The 22,075-nt window shown below is 35.2% G+C and overlaps 2 protein-coding genes and 1 long non-coding RNA gene across 5 annotated transcripts in view; 1 reads left to right on the top strand and 2 right to left on the bottom strand.

Moving 5' to 3' along the window:
- LOC113040299 (uncharacterized) overlaps nucleotides 1–20,760 on the top strand; it is a 43,314-nt gene extending 22,554 nt beyond the window's left edge. For all 3 annotated transcript variants that reach the window (XM_026198642.1, XM_026198643.1, XM_026198641.1), the window contains 5 exons: nucleotides 444–570; nucleotides 18,886–19,281; nucleotides 19,984–20,097; nucleotides 20,189–20,234; nucleotides 20,441–20,760. In XM_026198642.1, the coding sequence (XP_026054427.1) occupies nucleotides 444–570; nucleotides 18,886–19,281; nucleotides 19,984–20,097; nucleotides 20,189–20,220 (669 nt within the window). In that variant the 3' untranslated portion in view covers nucleotides 20,221–20,234; nucleotides 20,441–20,760. The remainder of the gene's footprint in view (nucleotides 1–443; nucleotides 571–18,885; nucleotides 19,282–19,983; nucleotides 20,098–20,188; nucleotides 20,235–20,440) is intronic.
- Nucleotides 3,863–6,647, bottom strand: LOC113040300 (uncharacterized). Its single transcript, XM_026198644.1, has 2 exons — nucleotides 5,590–6,647; nucleotides 3,863–5,493 (listed from the first exon to the last, which is right to left on the bottom strand). Exons 1-2 carry the CDS (start codon nucleotides 6,333–6,335, stop codon nucleotides 5,466–5,468), a joined length of 774 nt encoding a protein of 257 aa, XP_026054429.1. The 5' UTR covers nucleotides 6,336–6,647; the 3' UTR covers nucleotides 3,863–5,465.
- Nucleotides 10,035–15,426, bottom strand: LOC113040302 (uncharacterized). The gene is made up of 3 exons (XR_003275178.1): nucleotides 13,470–15,426; nucleotides 12,604–12,636; nucleotides 10,035–11,083 (listed from the first exon to the last, which is right to left on the bottom strand). It is a non-coding gene; the product is annotated as an uncharacterized LOC113040302 (long non-coding RNA).
- Nucleotides 20,761–22,075: the final 1,315 nt, after the last annotated feature.

Here is a 22,075-nt window from a genome sequence, read left to right as displayed (position 1 = left end):
ACGTTGAATCAACGTTGTTTCAACGTTGAAACCACAACTGACCTTATTTCAACCATATTTCAACGTTGAAGGTCGGTCATGTGCCGGCTGGGTTCATTTGCGTTAATTCTTCGTGCTGTAAATCTACCTTAGTTCCAAGGGCTTTAATTGCATCCAAAATAGCCGAATTGGGCACCTCGTTTTCCTCACACTCTGTTGGTTTTTTAGCCTTTTTTCCTTTTTGGGGTTTACTCGGTGTGGGTGGATCAGAATCAGTTCCTCTCTCCCTTTTGCTCGAACCTATTGCTATTTCCATTTCGTAACAATGATCTTCCATATCGGCACCACAACTTCGGTATGTGTATTAGCAGGTGGAGGTGGAAAAAAACTTATCAAGCTAAACTAACTTGGGAAATTTTGTGAGAGCACGAAACAACTTGACTACTCAATCCGCCATCTTGCAGCACCCCTTCCAGGAAGTTGGAAACCAGATAACAGCAGCGGTCAGCAGCGGTCACCGGTACGTCCCCGACATGGCACTTAAAATGATGGGAAGCTGTGTGCTCATCCTGTTTGTGTTTCTCGTTGAAGGTAAGAATCAATTTGTTTCTGTAAGCTATTTAACACTTTACTTTTTATGTGACAAAAAATTATGCATTTTCAACTCTGCCCATCAACTTTAAACTTAAAATCTTGCCTTTTATTCAGCGCTATTTTAGACATTAGTATAATACGTGAACACAATGATTTGCTTGTATAAATACACTTTATGGAAGTAATTGTTTTGTATCTTTAGTTTTCCTTTTCTGGAGTGTAGAAATGGTGAATGAAAGTGTCATCTAATCTTTAAAATGCTTGTGATCACGTATTTCTAAACCTGTAATTTCATAATGATCATTGTTTAAAATGTAACATGTATGTAAATGAATGTGGTATAATTGTTCATTTGACCAATGACCAATCAAAAAAGGGGAAACGGCACATTTCAAGTTTTTTTCTCTGAAGTTTGCATTGCCTGCAACTCAAGAAGTAGTAAAGATATTTGAATTAGTGATGTGTCGTTCTTGAACGATTCGTTCATTTTGAACGAATCTTTAATGTGACTCGGGAAGAACGAGTCGTCTCGGGGAGTGATTCGTTCAGTCGCGCATGCGCATTATTCTATGGGTTCTGTTCTAGTAGTAGTAATTCACCTGTCAGTCAATGCAGCATGAGCCGGAAAGAGAATTGATTAGTTCATAGTTCGGGTCTATCGGGTTTTTGACTCGTTCCTCAATCACGTGACAGCCCAATACGCTAATCCCAATGCAGCATGAGCCGGAAAGAGAATTGATTAGTTTTGTTGTTGTTTTTTTTTTTTTTTTTTTTTTTTTTTTCTCTTCAAAATTTTATTATGAACAATGCACAGGACAATAGGTACAGAGAACACTACAACTACTGTGCAACCTGCACAACAAAAAAAAAAGAAATGTACAGACCAGAGGATAATAACATATTAATTTATAGAAGGGGAAAATTAAAATATATTCAGTTCCTTCAGGAGATGAAATGTTCTTGTAGCCTTCATATTTTGCATGTTTTCTATTGTTTTGTAATATGTTTTAAAGTCCAGATGAAATACATTAAAGCTAGGTAGTGAATTAGACCATTTACATTTGTGAATATGGTATTTTCCGAAGATAATAAACAGTTGAATAACAAAAATTAAATTTTTGGACAAACCACATAAATAAAAGTATAACATGACATCAAAAATATTGATTCTGATGTTTACATTCAATTTTGTGATTATAAATTCTTCCAAATCAGACCAAAATTTTTTTGTGTACATACAGTGATAAAATAAATGAAAAATAGTCTCCCTATTTGATTGGCAAAAGACACAAGACTCTTCTATGTTTATTTTAAATCTTCTTAGCGTATCTTTAACAGGATAAATTTGATGTAAAATTTTAAATGAAACTTCTTTTATTTTATTATTAATACAATATTTATAAATAATAGTATTTGCCTTTTCCCAATTTAAATCACCCATGGTTGAAAACCAAAAAAACTTTGCAGCAGGTGGAACTGAACATGAAATTTGATTTCTAATATACTTATTGGTGTATGCTTTCTTTGTAATGTCTGTATCTCCAATAAAAATTCTATTAACTTCAGCACTAATATCTGTAAATGATATGTGTTTTAGTATTTGAAGTGAACCTGTAGGGACTGCATCAAATACAACTGCGTATTCTTTTGGTGTCACTGGGAAGTTAAAGTTTTGAAGAAATTCTGAATATGACATGAGTAAACCATCTTTGTTCAATAACTGTCCTACCAACAGAATTCCTCTATCAAACCATGGCTGAAAAAACAGAGACTTCTTTTTATAAAGAATTTCTTTATTATTCCAAATAAAGTATCTATGTGGACTAAAGTTGTGTTTATAGATCATTATCCAAGATAGAAGGGCTTGTTTGTGGAAGTCAGCTAATTTCAAGGGAATTTTATCAATAGAAAAATTACATTTCAGTAGAAAATTTATGCCACCAAGAGTATTAAACAGAAATGATGGAAAAGCGTTCCAGATGCTGTCAGGGCTTTTCAAAAATTCTATAATCCATTTAATTTTAAAAGTATTATTTATAGTATGAAAATCCAGCACTTCCAAACCACCTTGGTCTCTACATCCTGTGATAACATCTTTTTTTAGATAATGGGGTTTTTTCCTCCAGATATAATCATACAGTATTTTATCCAATTCTTTAATTGTATTTTTTGGGATATCCAGCGATAAGGCAACATATACAGAGCGTGATATACCTTCTGCCTTTGATAATAAGACCCTGCCAAATAGAGACAAGTCTCTCATTAACCATGAATTTAGTTTAGATTGTATTTTTTTAACAATTGGATCAAAATTTAATTTATGACGTTCCTCTTTATTTTTACAAATTACAATTCCAAGAAATGTCACTTTTTCATTAATTGGTATTCCATCAAAACTGGCCAGATTGCAATTTTTCAGGGGGAACAAAACTGATTTATTAATGTTCATTACCAATCCTGATACATCACTAAATTTTTTTATACTATTTACTGCAGTCCCAATTTGGTTTCGGTCACTTAAAAAGATGGCTGTGTCATCTGCAAGTTGGCATATTTTAAACTTTTTACCAACAGCATTAATTCCTGAAAAGGGAGACATTTTTATGTGTGTAGCCATTGTTTGAGCAACTAAGAGAAACAAAAATGGAGACACCGGGCAGCCTTGTCTAATACCACGTGATATACTAAATCTTTCTGATGTGCCTGTTTTCAGTTTAACAGAACTAGAACATCCATTATATAAGGTTTGAATTGCCTTATGAAAATATTTACCAAAACCAAAAAAGGAAATAGATTTTAATATAAAGTTATGCTCGATGGTGTCAAAAGCTTTAAAAAAGTCAATGAATAGTATGAAGCTATCATTCGGAAGGAGGTCACTGTAATCTATCATGTCTAAAATTAAACGTATGTTATTGCTTATGTGTCTTTTGGGCATAAAGCCAGATTGTTCTTCATCTATAATTTGATTCAGGCTATGTTTAAGTCTTTTTGCAAAAATTAAAGCAAATAACTTTGCATCATTGTTAAGTAAACTAATGGGTCTCCAGTTTTCAATGTGTAATTTATTCTTATTTGGTTTAGGAATTAAAGTAATCACGCCCTGTTTCATAGTCGGAGGAAGTTCACCTTTTTCAATGGCTTCTTCAAACACAGACAGCAGGAAAGGAGAGAGTTTATCATTAAATAGTTTATAAAATTCTCCCGTCAAGCCATCATTCCCGGGAGTTTTATTGTCTTTTAAAAGTTTAACACATTCCACCAGTTCAGGTAAGGAAATTCTTCCATCACAAATCTCTCTAAATTCTTCATTTATTTTCTTAGCATTTGTTGAGATGTTATTTAAAAAAGAATCTATGCCAGAACCTGTGGAAGCAGATGAGTATAAATCCTTATAAAAGCTAGAAACATGTTTTGAGATTAATTTATGATTATAGGTAATACTTCCATTGACTGACAAATTACTTATTGTATTATATTCAGCATTTCTCCTTTCTAATCCAAAAAAGTACTTTGTATTTTTCTCTCCTTTTTCAATCCATTTACATCTGGATCTCACAAAGGCACCTTTAGTTTTTTCTATGTATATATCGTCTAGTTTACTTTGTAATAAAATCAGATTTTCTTTCTCATGTTCATTAAGATTACCGTTAGATTTTATTTGTAAATTTAATATTGCTTTAATGACTTGTGATTCATTTTCTCTTTTTTGCTTTGCTAAATACTTCCCTTTTTTAATAGCCATCTTGCGAATTTCAAATTTTGTTAGTTCCCAATTTTGTCCATAGTTACCAGAATTACAGGCTTGTTTCCAAAATTTTTCAATGATCCTACTAATTTCTAGTTTAAAATCTAAGTTGTTAAGTAATGAGTTGTTAAGTTTCCAGTAACTGGAAGTATTATTCTGAGAAAAACAATTGCTCAAGTAAATTTTAATAAGTATAAGTTTATGGTCAGTTAATATGGCTGGTTCTATCATCACATCTTTGACCTTATCTTCAAGGTCATTGGAAATGAGCCAAAAATCTATGCGTGACTGCAAAGACAGACTTCTATTGCTCCAAGTATACATTCTCTGTGATTTGTTCCTTTCACACCAAATATCCATAAGTCCTAGACGCAAACATGTATTTCTAAGTTCACAATTTATGTTTGCAGGTTTTGGAGGCCATCTATCCAAGTTATCATCAAAAACTGTATTAAAATCACCTCCCCATAAGACCTTAGCTTCTGAAAATTTTAAATTAAGTTGACAAATTCTTGCCTCCACATTTTTAAAGAGAGTCTGATTTCTAATTTTGTCATTGGTGGCATAAATATTAACCATTATAAATTGTTTCTGTTCCAATTCACATACTAAAATAATTAATCTTCCTGAAACGTCTTTTTCACTATGTAGAATTTGCCCCTTAAAGTTTCCTTTTAAAATAGCCACGCCTGCTGATCGATTATCTCCATTCGAAAACCATATTTCACTCCCCCATTGGTTCTTCCAAAAAGATTCATCTGCTGCACATGCATGAGTTTCTTGAGTAAAATAAAAGTCTGCATTTTTAGCTCTGCAGTACAAAGTAAATCTACAAGTACAAGTAAATCTCTTAAACCTCTGGCATTGACAGAACAAACATAAAGAGACATCCAGAAAAAAAAGACAAAAGTACTTGTTTAACTTAAGTGTTTTCTATAGGTTTCTTGCATAACTAAATTGAACTTTTGCATAAACCATCCTATTTTCACATTTGGGTTAAATAGACATATTACACTCTGGAATTATTTATCAAACTCTAAAGTCCCCGTAAAGATTTTCTTTATCACGACAAAAGATAAAGCTGAAAAACTTTATAAACAAAATGTAAACATTTTCAAAACGAACTACCTGTTATAGACTACATCTAAGTTGGACGTATTTCTCTGCCATCGATGAACGCTCTTGCCCCGCTGAAATAAGCGGCTTTGCCTTCTTTTCTGGCTTGGTCCACCGCGGGCCACAATCGACTCCTTGCTTCCTTGTCTGCGGCTGTGAGATCCTCCTTGAAGTGTAAGCCTCGAGTTTGCAGAAAGGGACTCTGCCTGGCGTGTTTCCAAATGAGATCCCTCGCCGTTCTTGAAATAAATCTGATGATGATCGGCCGTGGATTCCCCCGCTGATCCTCCGCGGCTCTGAGTCGGCCGAGTCGGTGTACGATGTCCACCGCCGCCGTCACTTCGTTCCTCTGCTCCTCTGGGACCACAGCTCTGCAGATCTCCTTCACTCTCTCCTTCACCTTTTCCGAGGAGTTTTCAGCCACCCCATGAAGTCGCAGGCACCACCTACGGCTGTATCGTTCCTGGTCGTTCATCCGCTGTTCCAGTTCTGCAGCTTTTTTCTTCATTTCCATATTTTCTTTTTTCAGACTTTCATTTTCATTTTTCAGACCCATAACATCAGAATGAATCGAGTTTAAACTTTCGCAGATGCTCTCAATTTCTTTGGAGTTGTTCTTTATCATTATTTCCAGGTGGTCAGCTCGGTTATTGATTTTTTCTGAAAGAATCTGAATAATGTTGTTCTGGACTTCCATTAAGCTTGGCTCTGAAGCCGCGGCTGGGTCGACATTTTTTGTTTTTTTCGGTGCAGGGGTCTTACTTGGTGTACTAGGAGAAGATTCACATCTTCCTCCAACTTTACAGGCGTATGAATGAGTTTCCTCAATTTTTCGCTTTTCTTTAGTGTGGTCCACTTCCATCCCTTCCAGCGCAGACATCTGCTTTTTGACCGACATTTTGCTAGCAGACCTTTTGCAAGCTAATTTTTCAGAATTGTTCGACGACAGCGATAAAGTTCTGTTTTGTATGTTCAAATCGTCTTTCTATGTTATTGTAACGAATCCATAAATTATTCAATTTATAATTGGGGGAAAATATGCACTACATACATAATTTTTGCAAGAAAACACGTTGCCGTACCTCCACTCAAGAAAAACGCCTTATCACTACGCCATCTTGGCGCCACTCCCCAGAATTGATTAGTTCATAGTTCGAGTATATCGGGTTTTTGACTCGTTCCTCAATCACGTGACAGCCCAATACGTTAAACCCAATGCAATATGAGCCGGAAAGAGAATTGATTAGTTCATCTCATGAGTCTTCGGGTCGAGTCGTTCCTTAATCACGTGACAGACCCATACGCTAAAACCATAGACACTGACAGTAAAAGAATGCAGATAATTGAATAGTTCATCTTTCGGTTCTTCGGGTTTTTCGTTCTTTTGTACTGTGATGTGACAACATTGGCTAGAGTAATTAGTTAATTTACAACTTTCCTTACAAAATGGGTGCGTAGTACTTATTTATTATTAGTATTATTTACTCTTACAGTAACGTGATGCATTTCTGGTTTCAAATTGTTGTTTTTAATTTCTGTCATGGTGGTACTTTTCCATAACACTGAATGTGGAAATAAAGAGTTGGTTATGCTTAAAATGTTGATCTTTTTTTTCTGTCTGTTTGTTTGTTTTTGTTTAGTTGTGCAGTTATTAAATCAGATTGTCTGTGTAAACCATACTTTTGTAACATATGACACTTTATAAACATTAAAAACACTGTACATACTTTTGAATAGTTGTTTATTGTTTATTACAGAAAAGCTTTGTAACAAAGAGGACAACTATTCCAAAATAAATTAAAATAATAAAAATGTAAATAATTAAAAATGAAATTAAAATTAAAAGATAATAAAGCCACAGGGTCTAATAACCTTAACAAATGAACTTTAAAAGTACAATATAAAAAAAGAAAAACTAAATATTGCACAACAAGCTATTCCCAAAATAATTTTAAGCCATTTGAATAAAAAATAAATGAAAATTAAGAGATACTAAAGCTACGGAGCCTTATAACAGTAACAAATTACCTTTTAAAATCACAACAACAAAAATATTGCACAACAAGCTAGTCTTTTTCTAAATAAATAAAAATAAATAAGCTTTAAAATAAATAACACACTGTGGCTATATTTTTAGGACTTGCTTCAAGGCATGTTTACATTATTAAAAAAAAAAAACAAGCTCCCTGACCTTGGATGGGCTGAGTCTGTGAGTTCTTCTATCTGAGATAATCTGCCCAGTTTTAGAAAAAAAAAATTCAGATGGCACGGATGTGGCCACAATGCAAAGTCTTGTCTTTGTGACTTCAGAAAGGCTTGTGTATACTGGTGAACATCTCCTCCACCAGGCCAGAGGGTCTGATGTGCGGGGTAAGAGTGGCTCTGCAAGGTTGGCCATCATAGCATCTGAGGTCTTAGAAGAGGTAGCAGAAGGCCTCAAACTTGCTACCCTCTCGTCAAAGTCTTCCCAAAACATGGCCCCTGCACTGGCAGTGAACCAGGATCTGAAACTCCTCACTCTGAGCTGGGTTAAAACTGTTAAAACTGTTAAAGCTGAAGTTATCATAACCTTAATGTCTTAAACTAACATTAATAATTCAAATTCAAAATGTTATTTGCTTTTAATGTATGTCATTATGTCCTTTTTTGAGAAATCTTCTTATACATATATTACACCAATATGTCAAGTCTGCCTAGGAGAAGCAATTATTATACCAGCAAACTCAAAATTGGAGTAAAAATGAACAAACTAGTCTATAAATACTTTTTATTGTAAGCTTGGATTATTATATTATTATATAGCCTAGTGTTTATAGACAGTCAAGAAGACAAATTAATCAATTTTATTTATAACAGGGTTTTATTTATTTATAAAATAATAACAAACCACAGATCCTCAACAAACAGTAACAAAAACACAGTGACAGAAATGTCAGAAATAGCGTATGGGGCTGTCACGTGATTAAGGAACGAGTCAAACTCGACCCGAAAGACTCGTGAGATGAACTAATCAATTCTCTTTCCGGCTTGAGACCGCGTTAGTTTTGCGTATGGGGCTGTCACGTGATTAAGGAATGACTTAAACCCGAAGACTTCTTGTCAGATAAGAGGTGAGATGAGCTAATCACAGACTGAAGACCCAGGTAAAGAATGAGTATTTTTTTCTTTATCTCATAGCATTTTAGTTTTGTATTGTTTGTAGTGTGATCAACGTTTGCGTAAGTACTAGATGTGTTGGGGAGGTAGCACTTAATATTTTAATAACATTTTGCTAAAATGAACGAAATGAACGAAATGACTCGAAAAAAGATTTGTTCATTTTGCTGAACGAGACTCAAAAGTCAGAGTCGGTAAAATGATCCGAACTTCCCATCACTAATTTGAATGGCCTTAGCTATAGACAAATCCGGAAGTACCGAAACACGGAAGTAAAGCAGCGCCGCCATTACTGCGTGCCTTGCTGCTAAGGAAGTAGCAGAAGTAGCGTGTTGGTCCCGTAGGCAGCTGTAGCAGATTTTAGCTGTTCGAAAAGTTATTTTTTAGTTTTTTTTAGTACGTATGCTGTCCAGTGATGCCGAGAAGAGCGTGTTGTGTGGTTGGCTGAGTGAAAAGCATGAGAGCGTGTGAAAAGCGTAAATTGCGTGTGTCTCACATTTTATTGCATATGTATTAGTTGTTTGAAGAGTAAAAAAAATCCATGGGTCTTAATGCAATTACAATCGGCAAGTCGGTCGGACTAAAAGGGGAAAAAACAATTAATTGGGTCAGTCCTAAATTGCAGGGTCGGTCGCGTTATGGCATACAAGAATATTTTTAAGGATGGCCTAATAGTTATTTGAAACTCGTGATGCTTGTGAACATATTAACAACACAGCTAGTAATGACAGTGTTCGGTTTTATTGTTGTCATCAATTAATACACTTCTTAATTACATTACATATTTTTACATTATTACATTATGTTGTCAATGAGAATTACCTTTATCAGTAAGTTTTGGCCACTGCCTGACATCATCTACCCAATGTTCCCTTTCACCAGACATTTTCTTTAATGAGCAGGATCCCCTTTCATTGAAATGTCATTAGAGGGCACCGGCAAGTGTCACACCGTCACACTTCGCAGGCACGCAGTAATGGCGGCAGGCAAGACAGCGGTGCCCATAGAGCTCACGGCGGATTTGTGTATAGGTCTTAAAAACTTTCCAGATTACTTTTCTTTTAAAGATGAATGTCTGAAGAACATATAATGTTGAAATTAGAGATGCATCTCGTTTCTTTCTGTCAAGACAACTGCATTTAAAAATACTTGAGTGCCATTAATGTTATTTTTCTAAAGTTTGCATGCAAGTGCATTTAAAGTTCAAGCTTTAAATGTGTTTTTATTTATTTAAATTAATTTAGAATTCCCCCCAAATTCAAGATATGGAGGCAAAAAAAATAAATATGTATGACTGCCTATAATCAGATTTTTCTATATATATATATATATATATTAGGGTTGTGCCGATAGACGATAGAATCGTGTATCGATGATAGTCAGAGATATCGACGATAGCAGATGTCTCTGTCATAGTCAAGATGATATTAGGCTCATTCTCCAATTAATGTATTAAATGATAATAATAATAACTCGTATTATTGTTATTAGGCGGCCTATTATAATTCTGCTGTCAAACTGCCCAGTTATTTCACTTCATCACCGCATTTCACACACACACACGTGCGTGCGTGCAAAAGAGGATTAGAGCCTGTAGTCGCTGAAGTTGTAACGCTTTGACTCGGATAACTCGTTAAATCCATGAAATGAAAGAGATATAAAACGAGGAGTTGGTGTCCCACACATTTAATGGTTGGTACACGGCAACGCGCTCTTCTCAAACATGAGAGATTAACTCTTCCCAGCAAGCAATTTTGCGTCTAATAGACGTCTAGTAGCCGTCTAAACACAGCCGAGACGTCTAGGCTAAATCGAGGCTAATTTTGGGCTGTCAGTGAAAATCTAATAGACGTCTAAACATACCCCAAGAATAGACAGCTATTAAATGACTACATATATACGTCTAATAGACGTCTAAACATACCCCAAGAATAGACAATCAGACAGCTATTGAACGACTATGTTTATACGTCCAATAGACATCTAACCATAGCCCAAGAATAGACTAGTCATCAATTAGACCGCTAAATGACTACATACGTCTAATAGACAGGCAATATGGGTCTAGGCTAAAACAAGGCTGATTTTGGGCTGTCAGTGAAAATCTAATAGACGTCTAACCATAGCCCAAGAATAGACTAGTCATCCATTACACTACATATACATGTAATAGACAACAAAATGAGGCATAAGGATTCTTTCACTCAAATATATCAGGTTCTCATAAATGAAAATCCATCCAAACTAATTGAATATAAAGGGATTTATTTTGAACAATTATATAGACAACAACAACTTGGACAACATTCAAACATAAAAATGAACAAATAAAACATTGGAAAAATATGTAAAACAATTAATTTTTAAGAATTAACTGTTTACTTTAGATCCATAGACCCCCTGCCCTCCCTGGTGCTTGTTTGAAATGATTAGAAATAGCATTTTTTATTTCACATTCCGTAGCTGATGGAAAGCTGGTCATCACTGCGTCTGCCAAATGAGAAAAAGGAAAGAATTATTGCTCAAAAAAAACATTGACAATCCTTTTTAACTAATTAGTCAATCACTTTTGCTAGGATGATTTAATAGATAGAGTTAACAGAATATAGATTGAGACTATATAATTTATATCAATATAGACAATAATTTATATCAATATTATAATTAATATCAATAATTGAACATTTTTGCTCGTGTAATGGTGATGCAATACGGCGTGTAACGATACGCGTATTGAACAATTCTGTACAAGGCATATATATATATATATATATATAGGCTATATAGACACACACATATACATACATATCTGAAATTTTCTTCTCGAATGTTCATTTTTATCAAGCTCATATATGCAAGTTCTGTAATTTCACTTAAATGGCAATGAAAATGACCTATTAATTTTCAGCGAGAGCATTAACTCGATCTCTCAAGCGACGCCATTCTCTTAGATATTTGGGATCCATAACTTCTGAATATGGAAATAAAATTAAAATTATAATTGATTATGTAACACTGTTATCCCAAGACATGTCTGACTACTACCATAATGTGTTTTGAAACTGAAATACAGTATTTTTTTTAATTATCATTCTAATGAAGGTGAAAACAGATTTTATTTTCATTTCTACTTTAGTTCTTCCCTCAAGTTTAAAGGAATAGTTCACTTTGAAATTAAATTTTGGTATGTTTTAGCTTACCTTAAGGACGTCCAAGATGTAGGTGTCTTTGTTTCCGCAGTAGTTTCAATTTTTTAGGTCAAACTATTCTTGTCTGTCAGTCATATAATGCAGGTCTATGGTCATCACCTAAAAAGGCCATGCACAGAGAAGTCCAAATTAAACAATTCCCCATCGTAAGTACACATTGATGGACTAAGACACGAAACGAGCAGTCTGTGTGAGAAAATGAACAGTATTTATATCGTTTTTACCTCTTGTACACAGCCACGTCCAAGTGATATGAGGGCTCGCGTGCTTCCAGGTGTGTGATGCGTCCGCGTTCTGGCTTAATTTGCGCAAGCGCCGCACTTAGACTAAGCCAGCGCAGAATGTGCACACACCGAAGCACGCGCGCCCTCAGATCACTTCGACGTTGCTGTGTTATAAGAGGTAAAACGATATAAATACTGTTCGTTTTCTGACACAAACCGCTCGTTTCGTGTCTTAGGCTATCAGTGTGTATGGTGGGGAATTGTTTAATTTGGACTTCTCTGTGCATGCTCTTTCAGGTGGTGACCATATAGACCTGCATTATATGACTGACAGACAAGAACAGTTTGACCTAAAAATATAAAAATTGAAACTACTGCGGAAACAAAGACACCTACATCTTGGATGCCCATAAGGTAAGCTTAAACATATCAAAATTTAATTTCAAAGTGAACTATCATTATAAATCATTCTTTATCACTTACTCATATAACTCTAATAAACATAAAATACTTATAGGCGTAGTTCACTTAAAAAAAAATAAAAATAAAAAACAACAACATGTAATCATTTACTCACTTTCACTTGGTTCCAAACCTGTATGGCTTTCTTCTGTTGAACACACACAAAAAATATATATTTTGATGAATGTTGGTAACAAGACATTTAATGGTAGTCACTGACAAGTGTTCTGTATATTCAATTGCTGTACTTTGTTGACTGATTGCAGGATAATTTCCAATAAACAGTGTCTTTAAATCAAATAAAGTGGATTACATCACTCCAGTTCTGAGGTTTTTACACTGGCTATCTGTCTGTCAAAAAAATTCATATCCAAAAACTACAGTTGGTTATTAAATTAACATTTTAAGGCCAAAGTAAATTCCTAATCTTCTGATGCACTATGAACCATCCAGAGCAGACCTCTCAGGACATCTGGGACAGTAGCCAGCTACTTTTATATCTCCAAAGTCAAAACAAAACATGGAGAAGCAGCATTCAGATTTATATCTGAAACAAATTCACTGAAAACTGAATGTATGCTGCATATTTTAATTATTTACGAACAAGTTTAAAGACTTTATGTTTGCCACTACCTTTTATTAAATGGAGAGGATTTTTTTTTTAAATTTCTTTTCATGTTGCACTATGCTGCTGTTAAATTTTATGTAAAGTACTTACAGAATTTGCTTTAAATCAACTCTAATTTAAATACAAATAAATACTGGTATCTTTATAATAATAAAAAAAATAGTAATGATAAGTTTCATAGTTTCATGCTTACCACATTCATTGAATTTGCAATAACACGTGGAAGGTAACGTTAACTTTTTGGAGAAAAGTAGTACTCTGCAATGTTAATGTTAAAATGTCACGGTTTCTACACATTATAACAGCTAACTAATTTAAACAATAAACATATCAAAAATGACACGCATACTTACAAGATCGAAGTAGAAATGTGAAGGTTTTCACTCAGACTGTTGCTCACCCGTTGCTCTCCGACAGCTGCCTCGTGTAAAATAAAATGGCGGAAATGTTTATCGCGAGATTTGGCTTAAGTGATCTAGTCACGCAATGGCATTAGTTCCAGTAGACATGTCTCAGTAGTGTTTCAATTGTGCCATCTAGCGGTTGGGAAATGCAATTGCATTTGATTAGATATTTTTATCGTAGATTGTGTATGAATGTTTGACAGAAAATATATATTAAGCTGTGTAAGCGAAAACATTTCAAAGACTAATATTCTAGGTCGCTGGTCTAAATCTGAGCCCAGATTGCAATAATTTCGCCAGGTGGGCTAAAGCAGACCGCATTATAGCCCGTCCAATTCGGAGCTAAATCGTGATCTACCATGCCGTGAAATGACGTATTGAACCTTGATATCATACCAATGCGAACATGATTGAATATTAACCATTTGATGCACTGCCTGGCAAAAAAATACAATTAATCAGTTTTGACAAAAAGTGGTCTACAATAGCCGGGTCTGAATACGAGCTAAATCGTGGCTACGCACAGCCTACACATATAACATGTAAAATAAAGTAAACCAAACAACTTGTATTCACTGTAGACTCTGCGTACATGATGGAATATCATACATCTCACAAGTTATTTTGCAAAAAAAATACATTTATCCAGATTAAATGTTATTTGGGCTAAAAGTGGGTTACACATAGCCGGACTATATCTGGTCTATATTTAACCCAGACGTTGAAATGACGGCTATTGCTTGCTGGGAAATAAAGACAAAATAATAACAAGGCGGCAGTGGTTCTCGCGTAGTCCTTCTACGTCATCACCACATAGTGTGCATTATAAGTGAAGTGATAAGTCTCTTAAAGGGCACACTGCACTATAATGTGATGTATGCAAAATGCATAGTTTTGGCCGTTACAAAGTCTCCATCCACAAACAGATGTACATCGTCTGCAGATAGAAGGTATTTCATTGCACTTTAACAAGTAATCTGAACGGCCTATATATGTGCAATATTTTAAATGAGCCCTCACTAAATGAGTTTATGGCACAGTTATGTTAGAAAACGCATCTCATTCTTGTTTCTGTGGCGGTGCATTCGTCTCGTCGTGAGGCGCGCGCTCCGGAGCGCTGATGCATCAGTTCAATTTAACTTTACTCCAAATATATCAACTTACCTGTTTTGAATACTTTATATTTAACGTGTTCGTTTATGCCCAATATTAGTGTTAAACGGCTGGACTTTAAATTAAATCTACTATTGATTTTCACCGTTGAATGATTTTGCAGAACACTGATAACTTCCGTGTGCAGATTTGTCACAGGACGCGCAATATGACAGCTGCGTCCGTCTGTATATGAACTAGCTGTTTTAAATACAGTATTTTTATATTTAACATTAGTTTATCAGTATGTTTGAAAGTATTTCGATTATTGGAGATTCCACGGGCTCTTTCTCGCACACCTGTGTGGTTTAAAACACCAAATAGTTATGCTATGACAAGAACAAATAATCTCTCTCTTACTCCACCCATGCACAATAATATTGTGTATCGTCGATCTCACGGGCTGACGATATGACGATTTGAAAAATGACCCATATCGCCCAACACTAATGTATATCCAATCTATTATTTATATAATCTGATATAGTTAATCAATATCATACCCCACCTCCCCCAAATACAGTCCCTACTAGATTTCGCTGCTCTTTTTTTGTTTTTTTTACAGCCTAAAATGACTGATTTTTTTGGCTTTTCTCAATTTACAGTGATATGTGCAGCATTTTTTTTTTTTGCAGTGAAAATATACCACGGACCACATTCTTCTTACACTATTATGACTTTTCTGATTCGAGAACCACTGTATAGACTCCAGACTAACGTTTGACAACACCAGCACTAGTGCCATTAATTTCTGCAGAAGGTGAGACCAGCACCTGACAGTAAAGCACTCACCCTAATCACACATACATCTCAGAGATGTTTATTTAATGTCTGCATTTACATATGCAAGATATATTTTTAAGAGTGCTTGTTCATCTGCAGTATGTCTCTAAGATGTTTCGTGTCAGATGTCAAATAGACATTTATTAGAATGCATGTAAAACTGCTTCTGAGACGTTTATTAGAGTACACAGCAGATGATTCCCAGATCCTTACCAGATGTCTTACAGATGTAATAAATAATGATAAAATGTTCTTTTATTACGGTCATTCATTATTTCTAACTATAATTTAATACAAACCCGATTCCAAAAAAGGCGCTCCTAGCAAACTTACTCAAATCTTATGAAACAAACAGCAGATGGGTCTCTGTTTAGATCGGGGGTGAAAGATAGAAACATAAGGATGACCCAGATATACAGTATAGTGTATGTACGACCTGTAATTATTTATTCTGCAATCGGCGCTAAAACGTCACCTGTATGGAACATGGTTAGTCTACGTTAGCTAAAATAAAAAAGGGCTGGCAGCTAAATAGACACTCCGTTAAAGTAAACATGAGCCACACACCTGTGCTTGAGCACTCCTATGCAGCGCTCAATGATCAATCTCGTCCGTGAGTGCACATAGTTGTACAATACAGCCAAAAATACCGGGTATGCCGGAATGTCTTCGAAATTTGTCCTTAGTGCGTGTGGCCTCCTCCTGAGTGGGTAGACGAACATGTATTTGAGCCTGACTTTGAAGGGCCAGAGACACTCGTCGTATCGCCCGGCAGGCTGTACTTCTGCTTACATTTACCATATCAGCGAATGTATTTTGGAAAGATCCACTGACATAAAATCGAAGAGATATTAGCACCAGTGTTGGGGACAGCGCTCCGTTCCTGTCTGTTGTGTGCCGTAGCTGTGGTGATAACTCGTTGATTTATTCTAACAGTTCAACGCTGATGAAACGAAACCTGTCTCCATATAAATCTAGAGGATTGGCGCGGCCTCTCATTACTCTTTCATGCCTGAAAGCCTGTCTATCGTGTAGCCTGTTGTAAGGAGTGAAATTATTTCCTTATGAAATGAATTCTTTGTGAAGCCAGACTTTCAGGAACTCTTGCAATGCAAATGCAGATGCACCAAAACAATGGGCTTTGAACTCTTTGTGAAGCCAAACACTCAAGAACTCTCGCAATGATTTGATCAGATAGGAAGATCTAGAAGAAAGACCATTTACTCTTTGATCCCTTCACCCATCCTTTCCCCCTGGGTACATGGTCCAGGTCACTAAAAGTTGACAGAGAAATGCCAAGAACTCAAGCTACTATTCTCACATGAAACATTTATTATATCTTCAGTATTCATGATTGTAAACTTTTCATGTTTGGGATCATTTTAAAGGTCTTTGTGCGATTGGTAAATTGGTCTCAATTTCACAGTAGTCACTTGTATTATAAGAAAGATTGAAAACTTTTGTAGAATTGTGTTCTGCTGAGATGGGGGTGTGTCCCCCTTTAGGGGTCTGTGAGAATATTTATCTCCAGCCAGGTGTGACCCTGATGTGATCACAGAAACCTAAAGAACCAAAAGGTCTTTTGTTTTTACAACTGATTTGAAGATTTCTTTGTTGTCTGGTCTGAGTATTTAAGGGAAGTGACAAAACACTACTGTGCGATTCTGTAGCCAGAAAGCCCGTAGTGTGGAGTGTATTTCATATGCTCCATACTATGTATCTTCCTGAAGTCAGGTATACTATTATTTATTCAAAAATGGCGTAAGATTTAGTCCCAGACGTAGCACTACGGCTATGCAACGGGTATACATTCTACGCACAACTTAAAGTGCATTTTACATCCAGCCTCGTCTGATGACCGGGTGTACGTCCAGCTGGTGCAACCAGCCCCAGGTTTTTTTAGCCAACATAGAAATCCTGGACAGGACGTGTCCCTGAAAAATGGCACATCTGGCCTAATGTTAATGCTACTTCAGATGCAGATTCTGGGCCACCTCTGCACTGGAAAGACACATTTTGTTGATATTAATTTCATTTGATTTGTAACAGCCCTATAGTGTCTTACTATTTGAATTGAATATATGGATTGAATGTAAGCAGGCAACATGAAACATAATGCTTATGTTTAGGGATGCACCGAAATGAAAATTCTTGGCGGAGGCCGAAACCTAACAAAATTAAAACACTGGGCCAAATACTGAACATGGTTTTATGAGTTTTTTTCCCCCATGTATTTTGCCAGTTACGCTAACGTTCTAAAATAACGGTCACCTTAAAAACTCACTCTGGGGGGGACCGCTAGAATATTTTAAACTCACCACTGAAAAGGTTAAGAGTGTGTACCTGGTTTACGCTGGTTGCTGTTTGATAGCGTCATGTCATTTTTTCGGTACAGTTTATTCTGTCTTTTCTTTTATTTTGGCTGAACACGAAAGAGTCGAATCATTTCCGTTGCCAAACATTTGGTGCATCCCTACTAATGTTTACTTTTAAAAATGGCCTTATAAAGGTAAAAATGCCCATAAAGGAAAAAATGTAACATAATAAACATATTGTAAAAGTTAATTTCTGATACTCCTGCAAACTAACCACTGCATAGAATATGAAGAATATCAAAAGCTTTGACCACAGCAGTCCTAAACCTCCCAAAATACCAGCACAATAACACGCTCCGCAAAATATTGTCTTATTATTATCAACAGAGTTCCAGAAAATATCAAGTTATCATTTTTTTGTCATTATCACATACCCCTACAGTAGTGTTATATATGATCCATAGTTATACCGTCTTATCGTCAGCCTGTGAGATCGCCCATAAATGATATTATCATGTTTATTTATTGAATTATTTGGTCTCATAGCCAGAGAGTGAGCCAACTTCAGCATAAAGCTAAAAGCAGCCTACTGTCAGTGTGATCCACTAACTACAAACATCTTTTAGTCAGGTAACATATGCATGGATGTCATGTCATCACATTACATTTTTAATATGACTGAATTTGCATTTAACATGATAACAGTTTAATTAAAACATTTTAAGTTACTAATTATAATGCTTACATTTACTTCAAAAAGTAATTCAAACAGCAGCTACAGAAAACAAGCAAAAATGTACATTATCAAAAACATCACTGACTTCAGTCTTATGCAGGTTTAGGCACAAAAACACTCACATTATAATTAGTGAAATATTAATTAGATATTAATACTAGCCTGATAATAATAATCATCTTGATATCATCAAAGGCATCAGCCACAGCTGATATCTCTGACTATCAGCGATACACAATACTATCATCTGTCGGCACAACTCTACCCTGCAGTATAATAGATATTTATACATTTGGTCCCCACAATATATGTGTAAAGTACAGATTTTCACACACACACACACACACACACACTGGTAACTGTTCATTTGTGTCTGCAGGTGTGTTTGGTGATGAAGTGAAGTCAGTGAAGGAGGGAGATCGTGTCGCTCTAAACACTGGTGTTACCAAACAACAACTTGACATGATGCGGTGGTACTTTAATGATGTTCTCATAGCTCTGATCAATGGAGATCCCAGTACAAGCTGTTTATATGATGGAGAAGACGGGAGATTCAGAGACAGACTGAAGGTGGACTATCAGACTGGATCTCTGATCATCACAAACATCACAACTCAACACACTGGACGTTATGAAGCAGAGATCATCAGAAGTGAGAGTTCGGGAAAAAGACAAAACTTGAACAGAAGCCCCAAGTGTAACAGCACAAAAATCATCCCAAAAAGTAGCATCTTCGTTGGCAAAATCATTAAATCATTCTCTCTGACTGTCAATGGTGAGTCATTTAATGTAATTTTTCCCTGTAATAATTGAACGGTGATCTCCAGACCTCTTTATTGTCTTTTCCTGTATGTTAATGATTTGTTACAGTTTGATCATTTAAGACACTTTTTCTGAATCCTTAACAGTCTTAATTATAACTGATCACTCTGACTGGTTGAACAGCTGATATTATTAGTGTGAAACTGCAGCTGAAATGAACAGAACTGCTATAATAACTTATTCCTTCAATATCAATTTGTGTGTCCTTAAAAGCTGACAAAAATTAGGAAAAACTCAAAGATGTACCACAGGACCAAAACATTGACACAAGTGACACTTTTTTTTTTGTCAAATTATTACAAATCACACAAAGCATATTACGGTGTTATTATAAAATTATATTGTTCTGATTTGGATCTATGAGGAGTTACTTAGAGGCTCATCTGACGTCTTCTGGAAGATGTTTTCATCTCATCATGTTTTAAATGAACTAGATGTTATGAACTGGTTTGATCTTTTGTGATCTGAGAGCTCTATTTGTTTTTAAACCATCTATAATATGAAATAATCTCTGTATGTTAATAGATAAATATGTTTTTGACATCTACACACTGGCCCTGTAAAGGTGTCCAGAGAATATATATACAGTGAATATGACATAAACACACTGTCAGATTTCCTCACACTAATGATGGTCTGTCTTTATCTGTTCCAGGTTCAGGTTCAGGTCTGTCTCCAGCTGCTGTAGCAGGAATTGTTGTTTGTGTTCTACTGTTGGCTGCAGCTGTTGTTGGTGTGATGATCTATTTCAGCAGGAGATCCAGAAAAGGCAAGTATCACCTACAGATACTGTAGTGAGCCATTTTTTTTTCCCTTTGCAAAATTGGTGTTTAATTGTGTATAATGATTTTTCCAAACAGACAAGAAGAAAAACAAACAAGTGCTAGAATAGTGTCTAAGGATGAGGTAAGATACTGCAGTACTGTAGTGTGTTTTTAGATCAGTGCTTTATTTCACCTGCACTGACAAAATCATCTCCATATGAAACACATTTCAAACAGTTTAATTCACTGATTGATGACAGATGTGCTGATTTTCTAAGTTTCTGTGACTATAAATGGCATTGTTCATTTCTCTTTCTTCACCTTCTGTGAATCTTTCTTTTCTTACAGAAGCAGAATGAAGAAGGCCACTTTCATAGCAACCTGGGCTCTCTTCACACCTGAGCAGTGCCACAGACTGATCGACTCCATGCCACGACGCATTGCTGCAGTAATTCAGGCAAAAGAAGCCCCAACTAAGAATTAAGTGCTGTACATGCTCATACTTTTCATTTACATACTTTTCAGTTGGCCAAGATTTCTAAAAATTATTTCTTTGTATTAGTCTTAAGTTATACTTAGTTCTAATTTTCTGAGATACTGAATTTGGGATTTTCCTTAGTTGTAAGTTATAATCATCAAAATTAAAAGAAATAAACATTTGAAATACATCAGTCTGTGTGTAATGAATGAATATAATATACAAGTTTCACTTTATGAATGAAATTAATGAAATAAATCAACTTTTTGATGATATTCTAATTATATGACCAGCACCGGTATATTCTCGGTTCAATATGACCGCACCACAATACAAGGGCTAATTATTATTTATTATAACATTTATTACTTTTACAAATGTAATAGCCATTAATACATTTAACACGTACCTTCTTTGTCTGTTTTTCTACATTTCCTGCAAATACAAACTATCACGACTGCAGCAACAATCAGCAGAGATCCAGCAGCTTGGATTTAATTTTCTTCGTTTCAGGCTTAAACGCAGCGGAGTGACATTCTGTAGTATGCATATAAATATGTAAAGTACATACAATTCATCCAAATGACAGAGATTTTTATGTAGAGTAAAAAAAAGAAGGAGAAACATAGCTCAACAATTGTCAAAAATGTTATTTATAAGCATAAAATGCTGAACATGTCTTAAAGATGTGCTGAAACAGTGGCCACATTTAAATCTAGACTTAAAACACATCTGTTTAGCTGTGCACCGCGAGAGCTTTATTTTTTATTATTGCACAGAATTGCACAATCATACAAAACATAAAGTAACAATAACAATACAAAAAAAGAATGCTAGGGGGAGATGTAAACAAAATTATAGGAATACATTAAAAAGTGTACATGCTTGCAAAATTTGAATAGCTTTTTGTTTCTTCGAGGGTAATATAGATTCAATATAGTATTTCACCTCATTTTTAAATGCTATAAAACACGTTTTTTTACCTGAAAATTTACATGTATGTATATGAAATTTAGCCATTGAAATAAAAAAATTAATAAAATAAATACAGGTCTGTTTATCTTTAGAATTTACAGTAATGCCTAAAAGAACATCTTTCCACTCTAAAATGAAATCTCCATCAACATATCCAACAATAAAATCAAGTATATTCTTCCAGAAAAAAGACACAAAAGGGCAGTGCCAAAATAAATGAACAGCTGTTTCTGGTTTCTGCTTGCAAAAGCTACAGCTAACATCAATATCCTTTTTAAATTTAATTAAATAATGTTTAGCATGGTATATTCTGTGAAGAAGTTTAAAGGATACTTCTTTCACCTTATTTTTTAAAAGATATCAATTGGGCAGAAGCCAGACTTTTTTCCAGTCAACACCACTCACAAATTTACTCCAATATGCAGTTACATTTGATTTCGAGACAACATCCTTCTGGAAAAGGGCTCTTATTGAGCTATTATAATTATTAGAAGAGAAACATATTTTACCTATAGGGGAGTGATTTGGTG

Source organism: Carassius auratus, chromosome 22 (assembly GCF_003368295.1).
Source record: "Carassius auratus strain Wakin chromosome 22, ASM336829v1, whole genome shotgun sequence".
Classification (NCBI taxonomy): Eukaryota; Metazoa; Chordata; class Actinopteri; order Cypriniformes; family Cyprinidae; genus Carassius; species Carassius auratus.
This window is presented reverse-complemented; position numbering and strand designations above follow the sequence as displayed.